The sequence below is a fragment of the Camelus dromedarius genome, chromosome 5 (genome assembly GCF_036321535.1).
Source record: "Camelus dromedarius isolate mCamDro1 chromosome 5, mCamDro1.pat, whole genome shotgun sequence".
Lineage (NCBI taxonomy): Eukaryota > Metazoa > Chordata > Mammalia > Artiodactyla > Camelidae > Camelus > Camelus dromedarius.
Genome location: NC_087440.1, coordinates 30,288,530 through 30,305,509, shown reverse-complemented (window position 1 = coordinate 30,305,509; position 16,980 = coordinate 30,288,530). Strand labels below are relative to the sequence as shown.

Here is a 16,980-nt window from a genome sequence, read left to right as displayed (position 1 = left end):
CTTTGATATTAAGTAGGAGGTTTTTAGGCAAACAGGCTGAAGATACATCCCTAATAAAGATACAGAGTAGTGAATATCACTAGCATATTTGGAGAAGCAGCCAAGAATAAAAGAATGGTTGGTTGTAAGAGGCTTTGTATAGCATATTAAGTTATGTCCTATTAGCAGAGAGATGTTGAAGGGGGAAGATAGGCTGTTATATCTGTGAAAGTATGCTAGTAGAGAGTGGAGAAGAGTTCAGGTGGGGGAATGAAATGTAAGACAAGTGAATGAGGCTAACCATCATATTCCTTAAACTAATATTTGAGCCCTTTTTTTTATTCTAGACACACAAAGTTTTAGATTTTGGATTAACAAGTCAAAAAAATATGGATTGGAGCTGCTTTCCCCCGCTCCCCATCTTATTGGCATTAGAGGAGCTATCTTCTTGCTTCCCTTCTTTTCTTCCATTTTTCCCATATTTCTTAGCAGCACTGGATCTGAGAGATGGGTTTTGTATATGTGTATGAAGAAAGAATACATGAAATATTTAGGTTTTGAAGTTTTGAGAATTGAGTGAGACCATCTGCTTGGAAAGGCATATGATTCAGAGAGCAAGAGGGTTCTTGGCTACTTGGAAAAGCTAAGAGGTGCCCCTTTTATAGGTGTCACTTTTGATGACATTTTAGATATCATTTTAGGAGTAGGCTAAAATTTTTCATTTGCTCAGAGCCCTTCTGTTGTGTCCTTGTGGAAACCTGATCATACTGTCAGAAAGATTTTAGATGAGTGGATAGATGAGTATGATTATACTTTGAACATAAATGTGATACGATTATACTGAAATTTTTGACAATAATACATTCTTTATTTCACTTAGCCTTAGTTTTGGGCAGTTATCTTATTTTTATTGTTTCCTGGACTTTTGTTGAGTAAGGGGAAGATACTTATTTGAAGAGAAAGCATTTAAGTCTAGATCAGAGAATCTGCTGTATGGCTCTGAATTAAGTGCTGTTTTGGTTATATTATTACCTAATCCAAAGGTAATCTCTGCTGTTTTAGGAATCTACTTCAGGATATTCTTCATCCAGGTATACTTTGTTAAGCTCCTTGATGTTAATTTTTATTTTTGTTTCTTTTTTTAACCTGTTGGGATTTAATTCATTTTAAAGTGCACGGTTCGTTTTATGTATTCAGAGTTGTGTAGTCGTGACCATGATCTAATTTTAGAACATTTCATCACCCCCAAAATAAATAATTTACCAGCAGTCATTCCCTATTCTTTCTCTATCCCCAGGCCTAGCAACCACCAATCCACTTTCTGTCTATAGATTTGCCTTTTGTGGACGTTTCATGTCAATGGAATCTACAGGGTGTGCCTTTGTGACTAATTGCTTTCATGAATGTTTCACGGTTGATCCATGGTACACCATATGTTAGTACTTCATTCCTTTTTATTGTTGAATTATGTTCCATTGTATGGATAATAACACATTTTGTTTGTGCATTCATTGGTTTGTGGACTTTTGAGATGTTTCCATATTTTGAATAATGCTGCTCTGATTATCGGTGTACAGACTTTTGCATGGATATGTGTTTTCATTTCCCTTGGGTACGTACCTAGTAGAATTACTGGGTCTTACAATAATTTTGTGTTTAATCTTTTGGGGAACTGCCATACTGTCTTCCAAAGCAGCTATATCATTGTACGTTCCCATCAGCCATGTATGAAGGTTCCAGTTTCTCTACATCCTTGCCAACATTTGTTTTATTATGTATCTTTGTTATTTAAGCTATTTTAGTGTGTGGTTTATCCTATTGTGGTTTTGATTTGCATTTTCTTAAAAGCTGGTATTGAGTTTTCATGTGCTGATTGGCTATTTATCTTTGGAGAAATGTTTTCAGACCTGTTGCCCAGTTTCCTAGTAGGTAAGGCTTTTTCATATATTCTGGCTATGTCTCTGGATACAGGATCTGATACTGACATTTTTGAAGTTTATTTGTTTATAGTATCACCATTTGGCTTTGCGATCATAAGAGATGAGTGACCATAAATACTGAGGACATTTAGCTAGTTTGTAAAGATTATGGTTTTGTTATAGACTGAAAATTTAGAGAATTCTACGCTCTTGGGAAATTTTTCATAGACAGTAGGTAGATACCTGTGGAAGGAACAAACTAAAATAGTGCTGTCCAGTAGAGCTTTTTGTGATGATGCCATATTCTGTATCTGCACTGTTGGTGCGATAGGCAGCCACGCATGGCTTTTATCACTTGAAATGTGGCTAGTGAGATGGAGGAACTGAATTCTAAATTTGTTTTAAATAGCCACACATGGCTAGTGACTACTCAGTTGGACAGTACAGGTCTAGAATGCTGCAAAGTTAGTCTTAACTGGGTCAAACAAATTTTGAGTAGTGTTCAGTATGAGAATTATGATGACTAAAGACTGCTTACCAGGAAGGAAATGAGAGAACCCAGACTGTACTTTTGGAACAAAGTTGACAGGATTATTGAAAGACTATCCGGGAAACTTAATATTATTTTTCAAGAGAGAAAAAGAGAATCCTTTTGATAAATAGTGTAAGCTTATATTTGGTACCCTCTTAAGAATTGTAACCCAAGGAACAGGAACCAAAGTCCGCCAAATAGAATTTGGCTTGTTGAGGCATGTAAACTTTTCCAGGACCTTTATTACTGTACAGTGATAAATATGTTATTAGTATGAGATTAGTGGAGTTCAACAAGCAGAACAGATTAATAGGGTGCAAAAAAAGGGAAAACTCATCTATGGAAAATTGTTTTTGATTTCCTTACAGCAAGCATGACATAATAGTCTCGAATTAGATATATTATAAGCAAAAGATCCAATTTTTATTTTGTAACGAATAGCTTGAAAAAGGATTCAATTTTGCAGTAGATTATTATATTCAACTTTTGTCCTATTTTCTTAGGGAAATATTCTCCTAATAGTCTTTATAAAGCTAGGAAAAAGGCAGACCAATCCTCCTGGCTTTCCAGTTATAAGGGTAGATTTGATTTGTTTTCTGGTTTTGATTATGTGACTTATGATAAATTCTTTCCTGGAGGCCAGTTTTGGAAGGTCACTTTCTCAGCAAATATTTGTCAACATCTTATTGTGAGGTGTTACTGTGTGCACCAGGGGTACTAGTGGAAAAATACATGGCCTGAGAAGATGGATGGGTTGAACACCTCATATAGAGCATGTTAAGATGTTGTTTATCTTTAGTTTTTACTTTGAATGAGGGGAAGCCATTGGAGAGTTATGAGCAGAAGAGAGGCTCTTATTTGTAATACTTTAACAAGATTGCTCTAAAAATAGATAGTAAGTGGCTGATGGAAAAATTCAGGCAGTCACTTGGGAAAGGACCAGGGAAGTGACAATGGGAGAGGTGAGAAGTAATTGAATCTGAAGTTAATGCAAACAGATTTGCTCTCAGATCTATCTGAGGGCTGAGAGAGGAATCAAAGATGTCACCAAAGTTTTGGCCTGCATAACTAGACTGGGAGTTTATAGAGATAGTGATGGGGAAAGAAATAGAAGGAACCAGAGTGAGGGGTGAATATCACAGATGAATTTTGGACATGTTATTTTAAGCTCCTTATTGGACATCTACTTCGAGAGATGTTGACTAGGCAGTTGTTTATATGAGGTAAATGGCAGTCATCTGTTTATAGGTTGTACATGAGTGGAGATAGAAAATGGAGATCCCTGGAGACAGGAGTTCAGGAATGAGCAAAGATGACTGAGAATGTCACAAAGAAAAAAAGTTGGAGAAGAAACAAGTTGTGTGAACAGACATGTTATTTAAGTAATGTGAGAAACTGTCTGATTTAGCAAGTGTGGAGTTCATTGGTGACTTTGACAAGGGTAGGTTTTAATAATAGTGGAGGCACAAAACTTTGCAGGGAGATTCAAGAAAGAATGGAAAGAAACTGGAGACGGCATAGAAAGCTTTTTTTATATACAGTAAAGTTTACTCTTTCAGTATACAGTTTTTACATGCATAGCCATGTATCTACCAGTACAATCAAGATGTAGATAGTTCCATACCTCCCCAAAAATTCACCAGGAAGCTCCTTTGTATTCAGTTCCTCCCTCCACCCTGTCCCCTGACAACCACAAATCTGTTATTTCAGACAACTTAAAAGAAGTTTTATTCTAAGTGAAGGAGAGACGTGTACTCTGACCTGACTTGATAAAATGAGAATGTAGGAATGAATGGGCTTATATGTTCTTAATATATGGTTTATAAACAATAATTTTCTAAATACTTTTATAATTTCAGGTGGGTTTTTGTTTTTGTTTTTGATAAAAATTGGACCACACTGACAATTTTAAGACATTATCTTTTGGAAAGGTTCAAAGTGACATTTGGGAATGTGTGTTTAGGACAACATGACAAATGAGTAATAGTATAATTCTTTGGAAATTCAGAGGTCTTGAAAAGATTATCATCTGGATGGGAAGTTTTATAAACAGAAGCAAAGGCAGGGGTTTAAATTAACATTGTCTTGCATCCAGTCCTGTTTCTAAAAGGATTGATTAAGGACTCAAAGCAATCTGCATTTTATCACCCAGATTATTTTTTGCTTTCAGGTGAATTTTCAAATTGTCTTCCCATGGTACTTCTAGTTATATGTAAACATAGTTTCCTAATAAATCTATCAAGAAAATTCAGCGTATTTGCTTTGAGATGTAGCTTTTCATATTTTAAGATTTATGAAATTGGATGCATTTTTAAATGAGTATGTACGTTTAATATTTTTTCCCTCATAAAACTAAACAAATCACTGGGACAATTTTTAATGAAATGTATCTTTGAATTTACAAAACTACCTCTAAGTACTAATACCAACAATTCTTTACAAAAGAAGATTGCAGAACCAATTATTGACTGGTACTATTGGTTCTACATATATACAGGTGCTATTGATTCCTGCTGTTTGTAAGTAGCAATGTACGTGGTGTTCTCCAACCTTGATCATTGTTATTTGGGCAAGGTTTGTAAACCTACAGAGGTAATGATAACCTCTTTTTTCCTTTAGTTACAAAATTCTTTAGTTAAAATTTGATAGTTTGGTTGCCCCTGTATATTGAATGATCCTGTGCAGCATACTGGTTTATCTTTTTAGTACCTTATCATTTAGATGAGCATTACTTGCTGTTTTTATATTTGACTGTCATACAGATAATCTGTATCTTTAATGGAACATAAAGTGCAACTATGCAAATTTACCTTGGTAATAGGCACTCCATCCATAAATTGCATTAGCAAAACAAGTGTAAGTTAACAGTTGTATCTAGCTTGGCTTCTCCCTGACTCATCAAGGCAATGTTGTGGAGGGGTGCCTGCACATACAACATTTAGCAATTCTCTTAATTTAGAAATAAAACACAAATTATAGGAATTTCCCTAGTTGATTTATTTTTAAGCACAATGGCAAGAATTCCAGCTACATCATGGAAACGGGGTTTTTGGGGGGGTGGGTCAGTATTTGACATGACATAGTTTCATATTTTCATTTTAATGTAAACCTGAATTAAACATATTACATAGTCATTTTTAGCACTTTCTTCCTTACATAATTAAAGCAAAGTCAATGGCCCATTCATTTGTAAAATTTTGAGATTTAAAGAAATATACTATTACAATTACATTAGGGTAAGCTTTTAAAATTTTTGGTTTTCAATAAGTATATGTTAAGAATTGTATACCATAGTTTTTAATAACAAATTTCAGATAATTTTATTGTGTTAATTACTATATTAAAAAATGGTGAGATATAAAGTCTACTGAGGGGTTGTACCATCAATATCGTCCAGTGGACGTGTTTTGGGAGTTTTAAAAATGATTGGAAAGTGGTTCCCTAAATCATTCAAATACGGTTTCCCACTTACAAAGAGTGGGAAAGAAATACCAGAAATACATTTTATAATGTTTCAAATATGCCAGTTATTGAAGGTCTTGATTCTTGAACAGTTTTTTAAATCCTGGTTATTCATGAGGATCAGTAGTTGATATTCTGCTTGTGTAGTATAACATGTCAGTACGCAGAAGGCCAAAGATAAATAAAATTTTGTAAAATTTTTTTCTACAGCACTGTATAGCATAATGTTATGTGAAGGGTGTGTTCTGAAGGTTTGCTTTGGATGATATATTGGGAAACCTGTAACAAGTTGCAGATTGTTGTAAATCAGAGCACACTGGTAGGCACCAAACTCGCAGTGGTTACAGTAGCAGATCTTCACTCAAGGCTTTAGTTTAAGTTCTTTAAGTGAATTGTTAGTGTGCTGGTTACTATCTGTATTAGAGTCCTGGTGGCAGCAGAGTTTGAGAAAGGTATTGTCATTAGATAATTAGGAAATTATTTCACTGGTAATTACTAGAGCTAGGATGGAAAAACCTACACTTTCGGCTTTTAAACTCCATACATAATTTTTGCAATCTAGATACATTGTTTTCCATGGCTTTCTCTAGCTCTGTCCCACAGGCTACATTTTACTGATATTTATTCACTGGAATTTTGTTCGTCTTCACTTTCTTAAAATCATTCCTTTTGAATCTTACGAATTTGTACATACTTTCCTCTGTGCCTCTCTAAATATAAAGCATGTTTCTCAGAAATGAGCACATAGTATTCTAGATTTGATTCTGATTAGCTCAGATAGAATAGAATATTGCTGTTGTTTCTGTATGAGTGAGTTTTAACTTTGTGGATAGGTCCATTCACAGAATTTTAGCAGACGATTTCGGGGAGTCTCAGACATTCTAAAGCCCAAACGTAGTAGCCTGTAAAATCAATTGCTTTTCTGGGAAAATCAAAGGTAATCAGAAAGAAACTTGAAAATTTCCCATTATAGGTGAAAAATAATGAAGTGGAAGAAAAAATACCTCCTAACCCTTGAATGAAATTATAAGGGGATTACATATTTAAAATGAATTTGATAAATCAGTATTATTTGGGGGAGGGAGAATTAATTTTACTAGGTTGATTGTTCTCACTTATTATTTTTTTCATATTGTATTTATTTTTTATTCACATTTTTATATGCAACAATGTCTGAAAATTAGTTTCCAGAATTTGATGATATGCTTAAAATTATTTTTAAACTATCCATATTTTTAAGACAGGAAGCAGCTGTGGTACATTAAATACATTCAGGAGTATGTAGATTTTTACTAATACTATATTCTAGTTGTTTCTACTTTAGTAGTGATAGAAATGTATTATTAATCAGGGTTTTTGAGATGCAAAGATTACTTTGTGTTACATCTGGTCATTTGAGAACCTTGTCTTTAAAAACCTGTACATTTAATAATTAATTTAATAAATTAATAAATTAAATAAAAACATTTAATAATAACAATTGTAATGCTTATGTTTTAGCTTGGAGATTAGGATAGAGGATTTTTGTCTTATTTGTTTAGAGAATTAGCTAGCTATTGTATGTCTAGAAATGTTTTAATTTTTTTTTAATGGTATTTTAACTGCCTTTTATTCTGACTGGATTTTATATTAACACTTAGTATCCAGATTTCTGATTTAGGGTACAGTTGTAATTCTCTTAGTGTTTGGTGCTTGTTCCTCTGGTAATAATGAAACCTTCATGAAGACTTTTTAAGGACTTGGGTTTTATCAGTATGGGATCAGCAGCTGTTTTGTTGCCTCATGTGATTTACTGTATAGCTTTCTTTTGGGGAAAATGGTTACTTAATCTGTAGCTGATTCTTTAAGCTGTTGTATTTAGCTTCCTTTAACCATAAGGGTTATCACAGTAGGTATGGTTTTTCTCGGTGCTTTCTCCTCATGTTTTCAGAATCATGCACTTTGGCATTTTACAAGGCAAGATATACTTAAACGTCCTTAAAGGAATCTGGGAGTTATTTTGAGAGTCAATTTTTGCTTAAGCAGCAATTAAGTTCTGTGGCACTAAAAGCCCTTCGGCATTACTAGTTGATCTTTTTAAATACGTTTTTTTCCCCCCAGAGAACGAGAGCATTTGACTTCCATTTGTGTTCATGAGGCCATTACATAGATTCAAAATACACTGCAATTCTTGTTTCATTTTTGGTATGGCAGTTTACTCTTGTCAGATGAACTAGTATGGTTCAAAAGGAAATTCCAGTGCCAAGAAGTGTAGGGAATCTGGAATGGCTAGCTCATTGGTTTGGAGTGAGTGGATTGGGAGGTAGATTAGATCTCTGAATCCAACAGGGCTGAGGCATGAGCTGTTTCATGCCTTAAAATGGGGATATAACTTACATTTTTACCACCAGAAATTGTACAAAGTATCATCACTTCATACAAAAGGAAATAGTTTCTGAACACTGATATTTTATGGTTTCTGAAAATTTGGGACCAAAATATGAAAAGCTTTATGTAAAAACAGAAGATAGTAGTGATTATAAAAAGTTACTGTTAATAAGGATCTCGTTTGTTTGTTTTTGTTAATTCCCATAAATGAATTATAACTGACAAACAGCTCTGTTAATATTTGTCTACTGAAAAGAAACCTTTGCAGAAGCACTAAGGCCATCCTACTTTCTGAATCTTACATTTTCTTATTTCCTGGGGCTCAAACTTAAAGGTGTTCCTTATTGGAGCTTTTAAAACAAGATGTATGAGTGCTTTCGTAACTTTTGCTACATCATTGATTCTTTGGCGTATGACAAGTCAGTAGCTACTTGCTTCACGGGGGAACATGTTGGGTGGTCAATATTAAAAACTGTTTTAAGTGTAGATTGGTAGTAAGTTGGGTTGAGCAGAAGAGAGAATTGTCTATGAGACTATAAAGGCAGTGTTCCCAGTACCAGCAGGAATTCCAAAGCTTTGAAGTTAGGCAGAGCAGCAGTTGGTGGGTTTTTTAATAGAAGAGTTAAGTTAGTAGCTAAAAAGGTGCAGAACGGGAATTATAAGAATTTGGGGGGGCGTATGGGTCAGATCCTGGGTTCAGTCCCCAGTACCTCCATTAAATAAATAAATAAACCTAATTTACCCCCCACCCCCAATTTTTTTTTTCTACTTGTGTGTCTTACCTTTTATGCTGCCACACAGGCTTTTTGTAAAACTAACAAATGGAATGAAGAGACTTTCTAGAGCTGATATCCATGTGTAGGAAGTTTTTGTATTTTGATATTATTTCTCTTCACAAATGTAAGGGTCAGTAGCAAGCCATCGCTTTGGTATACCTTTAGCAATCACTGGAATACTTATCCAGTGGAAGCAGCAGTCAGTGATCTGGGGGGAACCAAATGTATGCTAGGCAGTGGATTTAGGCACTAGTGAATAATGAATAAGATAGACAATATTTTCTGTCCTTGTGGAGCTTATGCTAAATGTTGTTAAAATTGGCATTTACACCCAGCTAACATAAATAGTTGTTTCTATGGGCCAAACAATGGTTAATGTTGGCAATCTTGTATGGTTTTTACATGGATTCAGCATAATATTACTAACTAGGGGTATTATTTCTATGCTTCTGTGGTTGAAAAGACCAGGGATTTAGCTAACAGTAGCTCTGTTTGTAGACTTGGTTAATTGGAGTCTTTTAATGAGTAGTTTATTTGGCTTATTTGAATTGTTTATTGTAGCAAATACATGAAAAGAATAAGATCTCTATAAAAAGTAATGTTAATAGTGCCATTATACAGAGGAGCCTTTTTATGTCTAGTGCTTAAGGCAACCGCGTCATTGCATTTGTGTATATGTGTAGTATTTTCTTAAAAGTAGCTGCAGTATTAAACATATTGAAGAATTAAGGATTTTACTGGCCTTTTAAATGAAATTTAACTTAGCAAAAGGAAATGATTGTGAGACACTGGACAGTAATTTATTATTTTATAAGGACATCATTGTTTGAATCTTCCTGGCTTCATTTTAGTTGTGAAGGAATTGTTTTCCTTTTATCCAATAGGATGTACAGTTACCCAGCACGTGTTCCTCCTCCTCCTCCTATTGCTCGGGCTGTTGTGCCCTCAAAACGCCAGCGTGTATCAGGAAACACCTCACGAAGGGGCAAAAGTGGCTTCAATTCTAAGAGTGGACAGCGAGGATCTTCTTCAAAGTCTGGAAAGTGTATGTATTACTATTATTACAGCTTTGTGATTCTTAATATTTCTTGTGTATTGAAATCGGGAAATTAATGCAGTTAATAATGTTCAGGTTTTGAACAAATGGCTTTGCATAATAAAAATAATGGAAGAAAAGAAAGTAGTGATTACAAGGCCAACCCTAGACAGTCTTCTATCCCTAAGACCTTGGTAGTTTGAAAAAAAGTAATTAGATTTTAGGAAGTTGAGGCACCTATTCAGTGTATGAAATATTGTCAGTAAAACAGTACAGAAAATGCTTTAAAATAGAATTGAGGTCTTTAGCAGGCATACAAAAGTAAGAATGCAACTGCTAAGGGAGTAGGCACATTAGATTCAGTTTTCAGCTACCAGCTAAAAGATCGAAGGTCCCCATTACTAGGACAATCTGGTGCTGACTCAGTTTCTCTCTAGGGGATCTGTTGGCTGCTGGTGTATAGCCTGGTGGAAATGTTTATGGTAACTGGTAGCTTCTGGTACATTTGGTTCTAATCTGGGGTTTTGTTTGTATTAAAGTGAAAGGAGATGACCTTCAGACCATTAAGAAGGAGTTGACCCAGATAAAACAAAAAGTGGATTCTCTACTGGAAAGCCTGGAAAAAATTGAAAAGGAACAGAGCAAACAAGGAGGTAAATGGTCCTATTGCTTGTTGGGTGTAAGTAAGGGCTAGTCACCTAAGATAGTTGAAAGTATATGTTGGAATAGTGGGATATAAAGCAATTGAATATGAAACTTGTGGAGTTTGACTTGGGAAGGGCATTTGTGTGGGAGGATTTAGACTTGTGCTGCAGTTCTATGATCATTAGTGGGGATTGTCTACATCCTGTGGACATTACTTGCCCCTAGACAGACTTGTCCTTCTCATCCCCAGTAGAGATGAAGAATGATAAGTCAGAAGAGGAGCAGAGCAGCAGCTCCCTGAAGAAAGATGAGACTAATGTGAAGATGGAGTCTGAGGGGGGTGCAGATGACTCTGCTGAGGAGGGGGACCTACTGGATGATGATGATAATGAAGATCGGGGGGATGACCAGGTGAAAACCACGGGAAAGGAAAGAAAGAGGTGGTGGAGGGGGGATCAGGGACACATGGAGTGCCTCTAACTCCATCCTATTTGTGTCTGTTTCTCACAGCTGGAGTTGATCAAGGATGATGAAAAAGAGGCTGAGGAAGGAGAGGATGACAGAGACAGCGCCAATGGCGAGGATGACTCTTAAGCACATAGTGGGGTTTAGAAATCTTGTCCCATTATTTCTTTACCTAGGCGCTTGTCTAAGATCAAAATTTTCACCAGATCCTCTCCCCTAGTATCTTCAGCACATGCTCACTGTTCTCCCCATCCTTGTCCTTCCCATGTTCATTAATTCATACTGCCCTGCGCCTAGTCCCATTTTCACTTCCTTTGACGCTCCTAGTAGTTATGTTAAGTCTTACCCTGTAATTTTTGCTTTTAATTTTGATACCTCTTTATGACTTAACAATAAAAAGGATGTATGGTTTTTATCAACTGTCTCCAAAATAATCTCTTGTTATGCAGGGAGTACAGTTCTTTCCATTTATACATGAGTTCAGTAGTTGCTTCCCTAACTGCAAAGGCAATCTCATTAGTTGAGTAGCACCTGAGAGCAGCTTTGAGTTAGAGGTATGTGTGTTATACCCCACATAAGAGTGCTGTGTGGGGCTGTTCAACACAAATGTAACAATGTATTTTTGTGAATGAGAATTGGCATGTCAAATGCATCCTCTAGAAAAATAATTAGTGTAATAGTCTTAAGATTTGTTTTCTAAAGTTGATACTGTGGGTTATTTTTGTGAACAGCCTGATGTTTGGGACCTTTTTTTCTCAAAATAAACAAGTCCTTATTAAACCAGGAATTTGGAGAAAAAATAAACACCCTGGTTTTTTATTTTTGTATTTTATAATTGTTTACTTCAAATTGTTTGTTTCACAGCAGCCTCCACAAACTCCCTAGAATGTATCACATGTATTTTTCTTTGAGAATTACTATGCATACCAACATACACTACTCAGCTTATGCCTCATTGCAGTGGGTGAATTGAGACCAGTAACTTGGCTGTGGAATGGAGATTCTTTTGCAAAAAACAGCTTCTATATCCTAGTGAAAAAGTTTGGAAACTACATTAGGCCTTTTCATTAACGTTTTGTGGTCCATTTGGCACCCTTTTTGAGATTCGTTTCATGTGCTAAATTGTTCCATCCTTAAACAGAAGTGGCTCAAACATGTCAAGATTTTAGGAAAAGTGAAACAACTGGAGAACGAAACCTGTTTTCTTCCATTTTGTCCTTTTAATTGCTATCTATAGCCCCAGTTACCCTCTGAATTCTGAGTCTATGCCTTTCTGGGTAAATGAGAATATGGAGTTGTACATTTATTTTACTTTCAGTTCAGCCGGTATGAACTAATTTTTGCCCCTTCCCTCCCAACTTGAGTAATTGCAATGATCTTTAGGCATGTTAGTTAGCACCCAGACTTCTAAGAGTGGATATATTAAACAGCTGTCAGATTGGTGATGCTTGCCTAGTCCTGAATGGTCCAGTTATTTGTTTTATACTTCAGTTTTTCCAGCAGAGCATGACAAAAACATGGTTAATTTGGACTATTATTCACACAAACCCATACTGTTTCATAGTATGAGGCAATGGCATTCCAACCTACTATGGGCAGGAGTCCTGTCCTATTTATAAGAATCTCATAAATCATTTCATATAACAGATAACAAAGTAGAATAGAAGGGAAAGGCTGAACTGTGGACTGCCCTTGGGTCTCAGATCCACAGTATATAAGTAGCTTTTCTGTGATAATTTGGTCAAAATAACTTCTAACCACCCTATTTCCTGATTTTATACATTCTTCATATGCTACACAAACTCACTTTTAGCACATAACTCATGACAAACTCGATGCTTAGAAGAAACCTGTTTGAGATTATGTTAGCCATCAGTATTTTAAAAAGATATACTGGGTCAGTTAGCCCAGGCATGAAAACCTGTTTTTAATTCCATATGAAACCAAGTATTGAAAGAGACTGGAAAGCCCTTTTTAATAGCTAGAGAAATAATCGTACACTCTTAGAAAAGACACACACACACACACACACACACGTGTAGGCTTACTGATAAAATAACCTTTGTCACTGACTTGTATTGATGAGGAAGAGTCATTTCACACTCTAGGTCTCAGGCTACTATGAATTACATTTCCTCATGTAACTTAGAACTTTACACTGGGTTTGTATAATCACAGGTGTGCTCTTAATACTTGGACATTCAGGCTTCTACACCAAAACTACATTATGTTACATATTTTTAAAATTCTGATCAAATGCAGATATTACAGACTTTCTTTAAAAAAGAGGCTAGTGTTCTTAAAGGTCATTGATTAGATGGTAGGCTTATCTATAGTCACTGTTAACATTACCTAACCCTGGGTCCCAGGAAATGAGATTGGAGTTGGTTCAATAGAAATTACAGAGACAAAGCAATAGGGTTGACAGTGTAGGTAAGGATGGAAGACTCGACAGTTTCAGAATCAACGATAATTGTTTAGAGAGTATTTGGGTAACCTGACAGTCTCAAAGACAGGCTTTATAAACTTCAGTGGAAGTAAGATTTAAAAGTAAAATAAGGTGATGCATTTGTTTGGGTATAAAATTTAGAATAATGGATTTTCTCAATATCTCATGAAATCTAAAAAAAAATCCTGAAGGCTTTTAAGAATGCAATTTCCAACCAGGTTGGAAAGCAAGAGAAGTAGTTTGGTTGAAAAGGAATCCCTGTGACACATTTCTGATGGTACATAATTTTTAATTGGGAAACTTCTTTGGAGCTCACCAGTTGGAGTGGATGACAAATTTGGAATGCTTGAAAAGGGGTTCTCATTAGATTTTAGTTCAAATGATACCCCAGTATCTGAAACCTGCAAAAATTATGAATATCAGTCAATCCGTGTTTTAAAGCTCTTGTACAGAGAGAACTGCATATAACGGAAAAGGGAAATAATGCAAACAGGAACGAGATTGTGGTAAATTGGAAGGAAATAAACTGAAGCTCAATGAGGATTGAGAATGTAATGGAAAGAGTAGAACAAAAATCATTCAAGGCATACAGTAAACATAAAATGTCAATGAAGGAATCTACTAGACAACTTTAGTAGCATTATGTTCAAAAGAATAAAGAGCTAAGGAAAGCAAAGCCCCAGGGGTATGATACGGAAAGTAAAGAAACAGAACAGGTGACAAACTACTTCACAAGTACTGGTGTTTTTAGTTAATGCAGATGAAAGATGGATGTGTCGTGGAAACAGTTGGGGAGTAGGAAATAGCTGTATATTTAATGAGATCAGTTAAAAAATGTAGTTTGCTCTGAGAACGTGTGGCTGGCCTCTGACAGCACTGACTGACCACTGATGCACTAATTGTATTTCCAGGAGAGAACCAGGAAGCATCTATTACCAAACTGTGGACTGGGAGAATGAAGGACTTAGCCACATAAACTTTCCTACTGACAGTTGACCTTTTTATTTAACATGAGGAAAATTCAGCTGCCCTGGTGTTAAATGGGGTTTGAATTTCTGGACCCTAGTTCAGATCACCTTGGCCAAGGAAATGCATTTCAGTTGAGAGGGTTGGAGAAAAATTCATAGTACCCTGATTGAGGAAACCAGTTAACAATATAGTAAACAGATGTGACTTAGAAGTGAGAGTGCCCAGTAAATGTTACGTATAATATGCAGAGTGGGATACTAAGTAACTAAAGAACCTCACTTTGTCAATGCTCACAAGAAAAAAGGTATTTATACTATGATGTTATTTGACTGTAAGAAGCACTATGTTGGAGAATTTCTAGTGTTTGGAAAGACATTTGGAATAAAGTAGAAATTTGGCTGGTTAAACTATATAGAGAAAAAGCTGGATATAGATGTATACCTGATTGAGATGACAATTCCAAATGTTTAGAGAGAGGACTAAATTAAGGGTGTTTGAAAATTCTAAGTTATTCCAAGAATTCTTGTTAATCAAATCAATCCTACTGAATTAAAGTAAATCAAGGAGAAACTCTCAAAACAACATGTGGTTGCATTAGTATTTTTAAGTTAAAGAAAAAGCCCAATTATGAAAAGCAGGACCTGTTGAGAGAATGTTGAGTTAAAGCCCTGTTGTGAGCTAGAATGGGACTCTTCCCCACCATTTAAATTCCAAAACAGTAAGAAAAAAGAAGGGCTAGTGGAATGTGGTAAATGCCAAAAAGGAAGGAGTTGTAGCCCAAGGTGAATGGGGTATAAGAGGGCGCGACGCTCTCAATTTCAGTCCTGAGCATGCCAGATTATTTTTTAGGTACCACATGGGAATCAGAGAGGCTAAGGGGAATTTGACAAAAATTTGCTTTTGCAAAAAATAACTCCTACAGGCCTTTTCACAAACCTAAAAATGTAATTAGAAATCATTACTAGTATATTTGCAAATTAGTTGAGTAGTTCTCAATCTTGGTTGAGCATTAAAATCACGAAGACTAATATCCTTATACCCAGGTGTGCACTCCAGACCAGTTAAATCTCTGCAACTGGGACTCTGGCATCAGTATATTTTCAAGCTATCAACATGGAGAACCACTGTGGCAAGAGGCAGAAGTGCCCTCTGGTAAATAAGGTGAAAGCGGGAAGGATTAGGAAAAGGCTTTGCAGAGAGGGTCTCTTGAGAGTGGCTAGTAAGGAAGTCAGTAATAAAAGAATTTTATTACTTGCAATATGATGAGTGTCTTAAGGCAGGTGCTTGCAATAAGTTACAGTGTTATGCTTCATTTGTGGAAAGGGTGCATGTGCCTGCATTAAAAATGACCAATGAATTGAGAAGCATCTGGGTAAGGTTACAAGTTGAAAGACTAGGGTTGAGGGAGAGGCAAATCCTTGTTCTTGGAGGCTGCAGGAAAGCATGTTGGATTTGTCCACCACCCCTGCTACTTCAGGGTACAATGGAACTTTCTGTGTTGATGGAAATTTTTCATAATGCATTGACCATTGATGGGAGCTCTGTGGCTGAGCCCTTGAAAGGTGGCTAGTGTGACTGAAGAGTTGGATGTTTTTACTTTTTAAGTTAAATAGCTGCGTGTAGCATGCGGCTACTTCACTGGACAGTATAGTGTTAGAGTACTGAGCAGTTTGTACACAAGTGCAGGTACTGATTTCTAACAAACTTATGTGAACAAATGCGACTGTTTCCAAGATATTTCATGTCTTGAGTTCATTGAAAACACTGTTTACAGGCCCTAGGCACTAACACTGAAGACTTCCCGGGAACACCGCTGGACCCTGACAGCACTGAAGGCTTCCCTAGCATGAGCACATGTACACTTGCAGGCCTAGTCCGTGTTGGTCATGCCTTGACTTAGCAATGCCTCATGCAGGATAAAGTGTATTTTCAAGTAGTAACCTGTCTTGTCAGTTGGGTGGCCCGAGGGTTTACAGAGGGTTTCACGTGCACCGGCATGATGCTGGGCAAGCTTTTAACATACACAATCTTACTTCATTCTCACAGTCTTATCACATATGTATGGAAGTGGTAATTGCTGTGTTTCATAGACTTTCAAAGAAATTAAATACCTTGTTTAAAGCCCCATAGTTATTAAATGGCAGCACCAGCATTTCAACCTGTGATCTGACTTAACATGGATGTCAGCCCTTAGGAGAGGGCATGGTGTCTTGAAACCTACATCCTGAATCCTGGAAAGTGACCACTATTTCCAAACTACAATAATCTTTTAGGATCCCAGCACCTATTCTCCTAAACTTAACAAGAGAGAAAATATCCTTACCATTTTTCTTTACATTCTGTTTACCGAGTACTGAAGTGGTTCATAGACCTAATCATCG

At 36.1% G+C, this 16,980-nt stretch overlaps 1 protein-coding gene across 14 annotated transcripts in view; it reads left to right on the top strand.

Annotated features, from left to right (window-relative positions):
- Window positions 1-11,985, top strand: part of HNRNPC (heterogeneous nuclear ribonucleoprotein C) — a 46,068-nt gene extending 34,083 nt beyond the window's left edge. For 11 of the 14 annotated variants that reach the window (XM_010990194.3, XM_010990192.3, XM_031453416.2 and 8 more), the window contains 4 exons: window positions 9,920-10,080; window positions 10,611-10,724; window positions 10,967-11,127; window positions 11,227-11,985. In XM_010990194.3, the coding sequence (XP_010988496.1) occupies window positions 9,920-10,080; window positions 10,611-10,724; window positions 10,967-11,127; window positions 11,227-11,310 (520 nt within the window). In that variant the 3' untranslated portion in view covers window positions 11,311-11,985. The remainder of the gene's footprint in view (window positions 1-9,919; window positions 10,081-10,610; window positions 10,725-10,966; window positions 11,128-11,226) is intronic. The other 3 variants (XM_010990190.3, XM_010990195.3, XM_010990188.3) reach the window with 1 other exon arrangement.
- The last annotated feature ends 4,995 nt before the right edge of the window (window positions 11,986-16,980 follow it).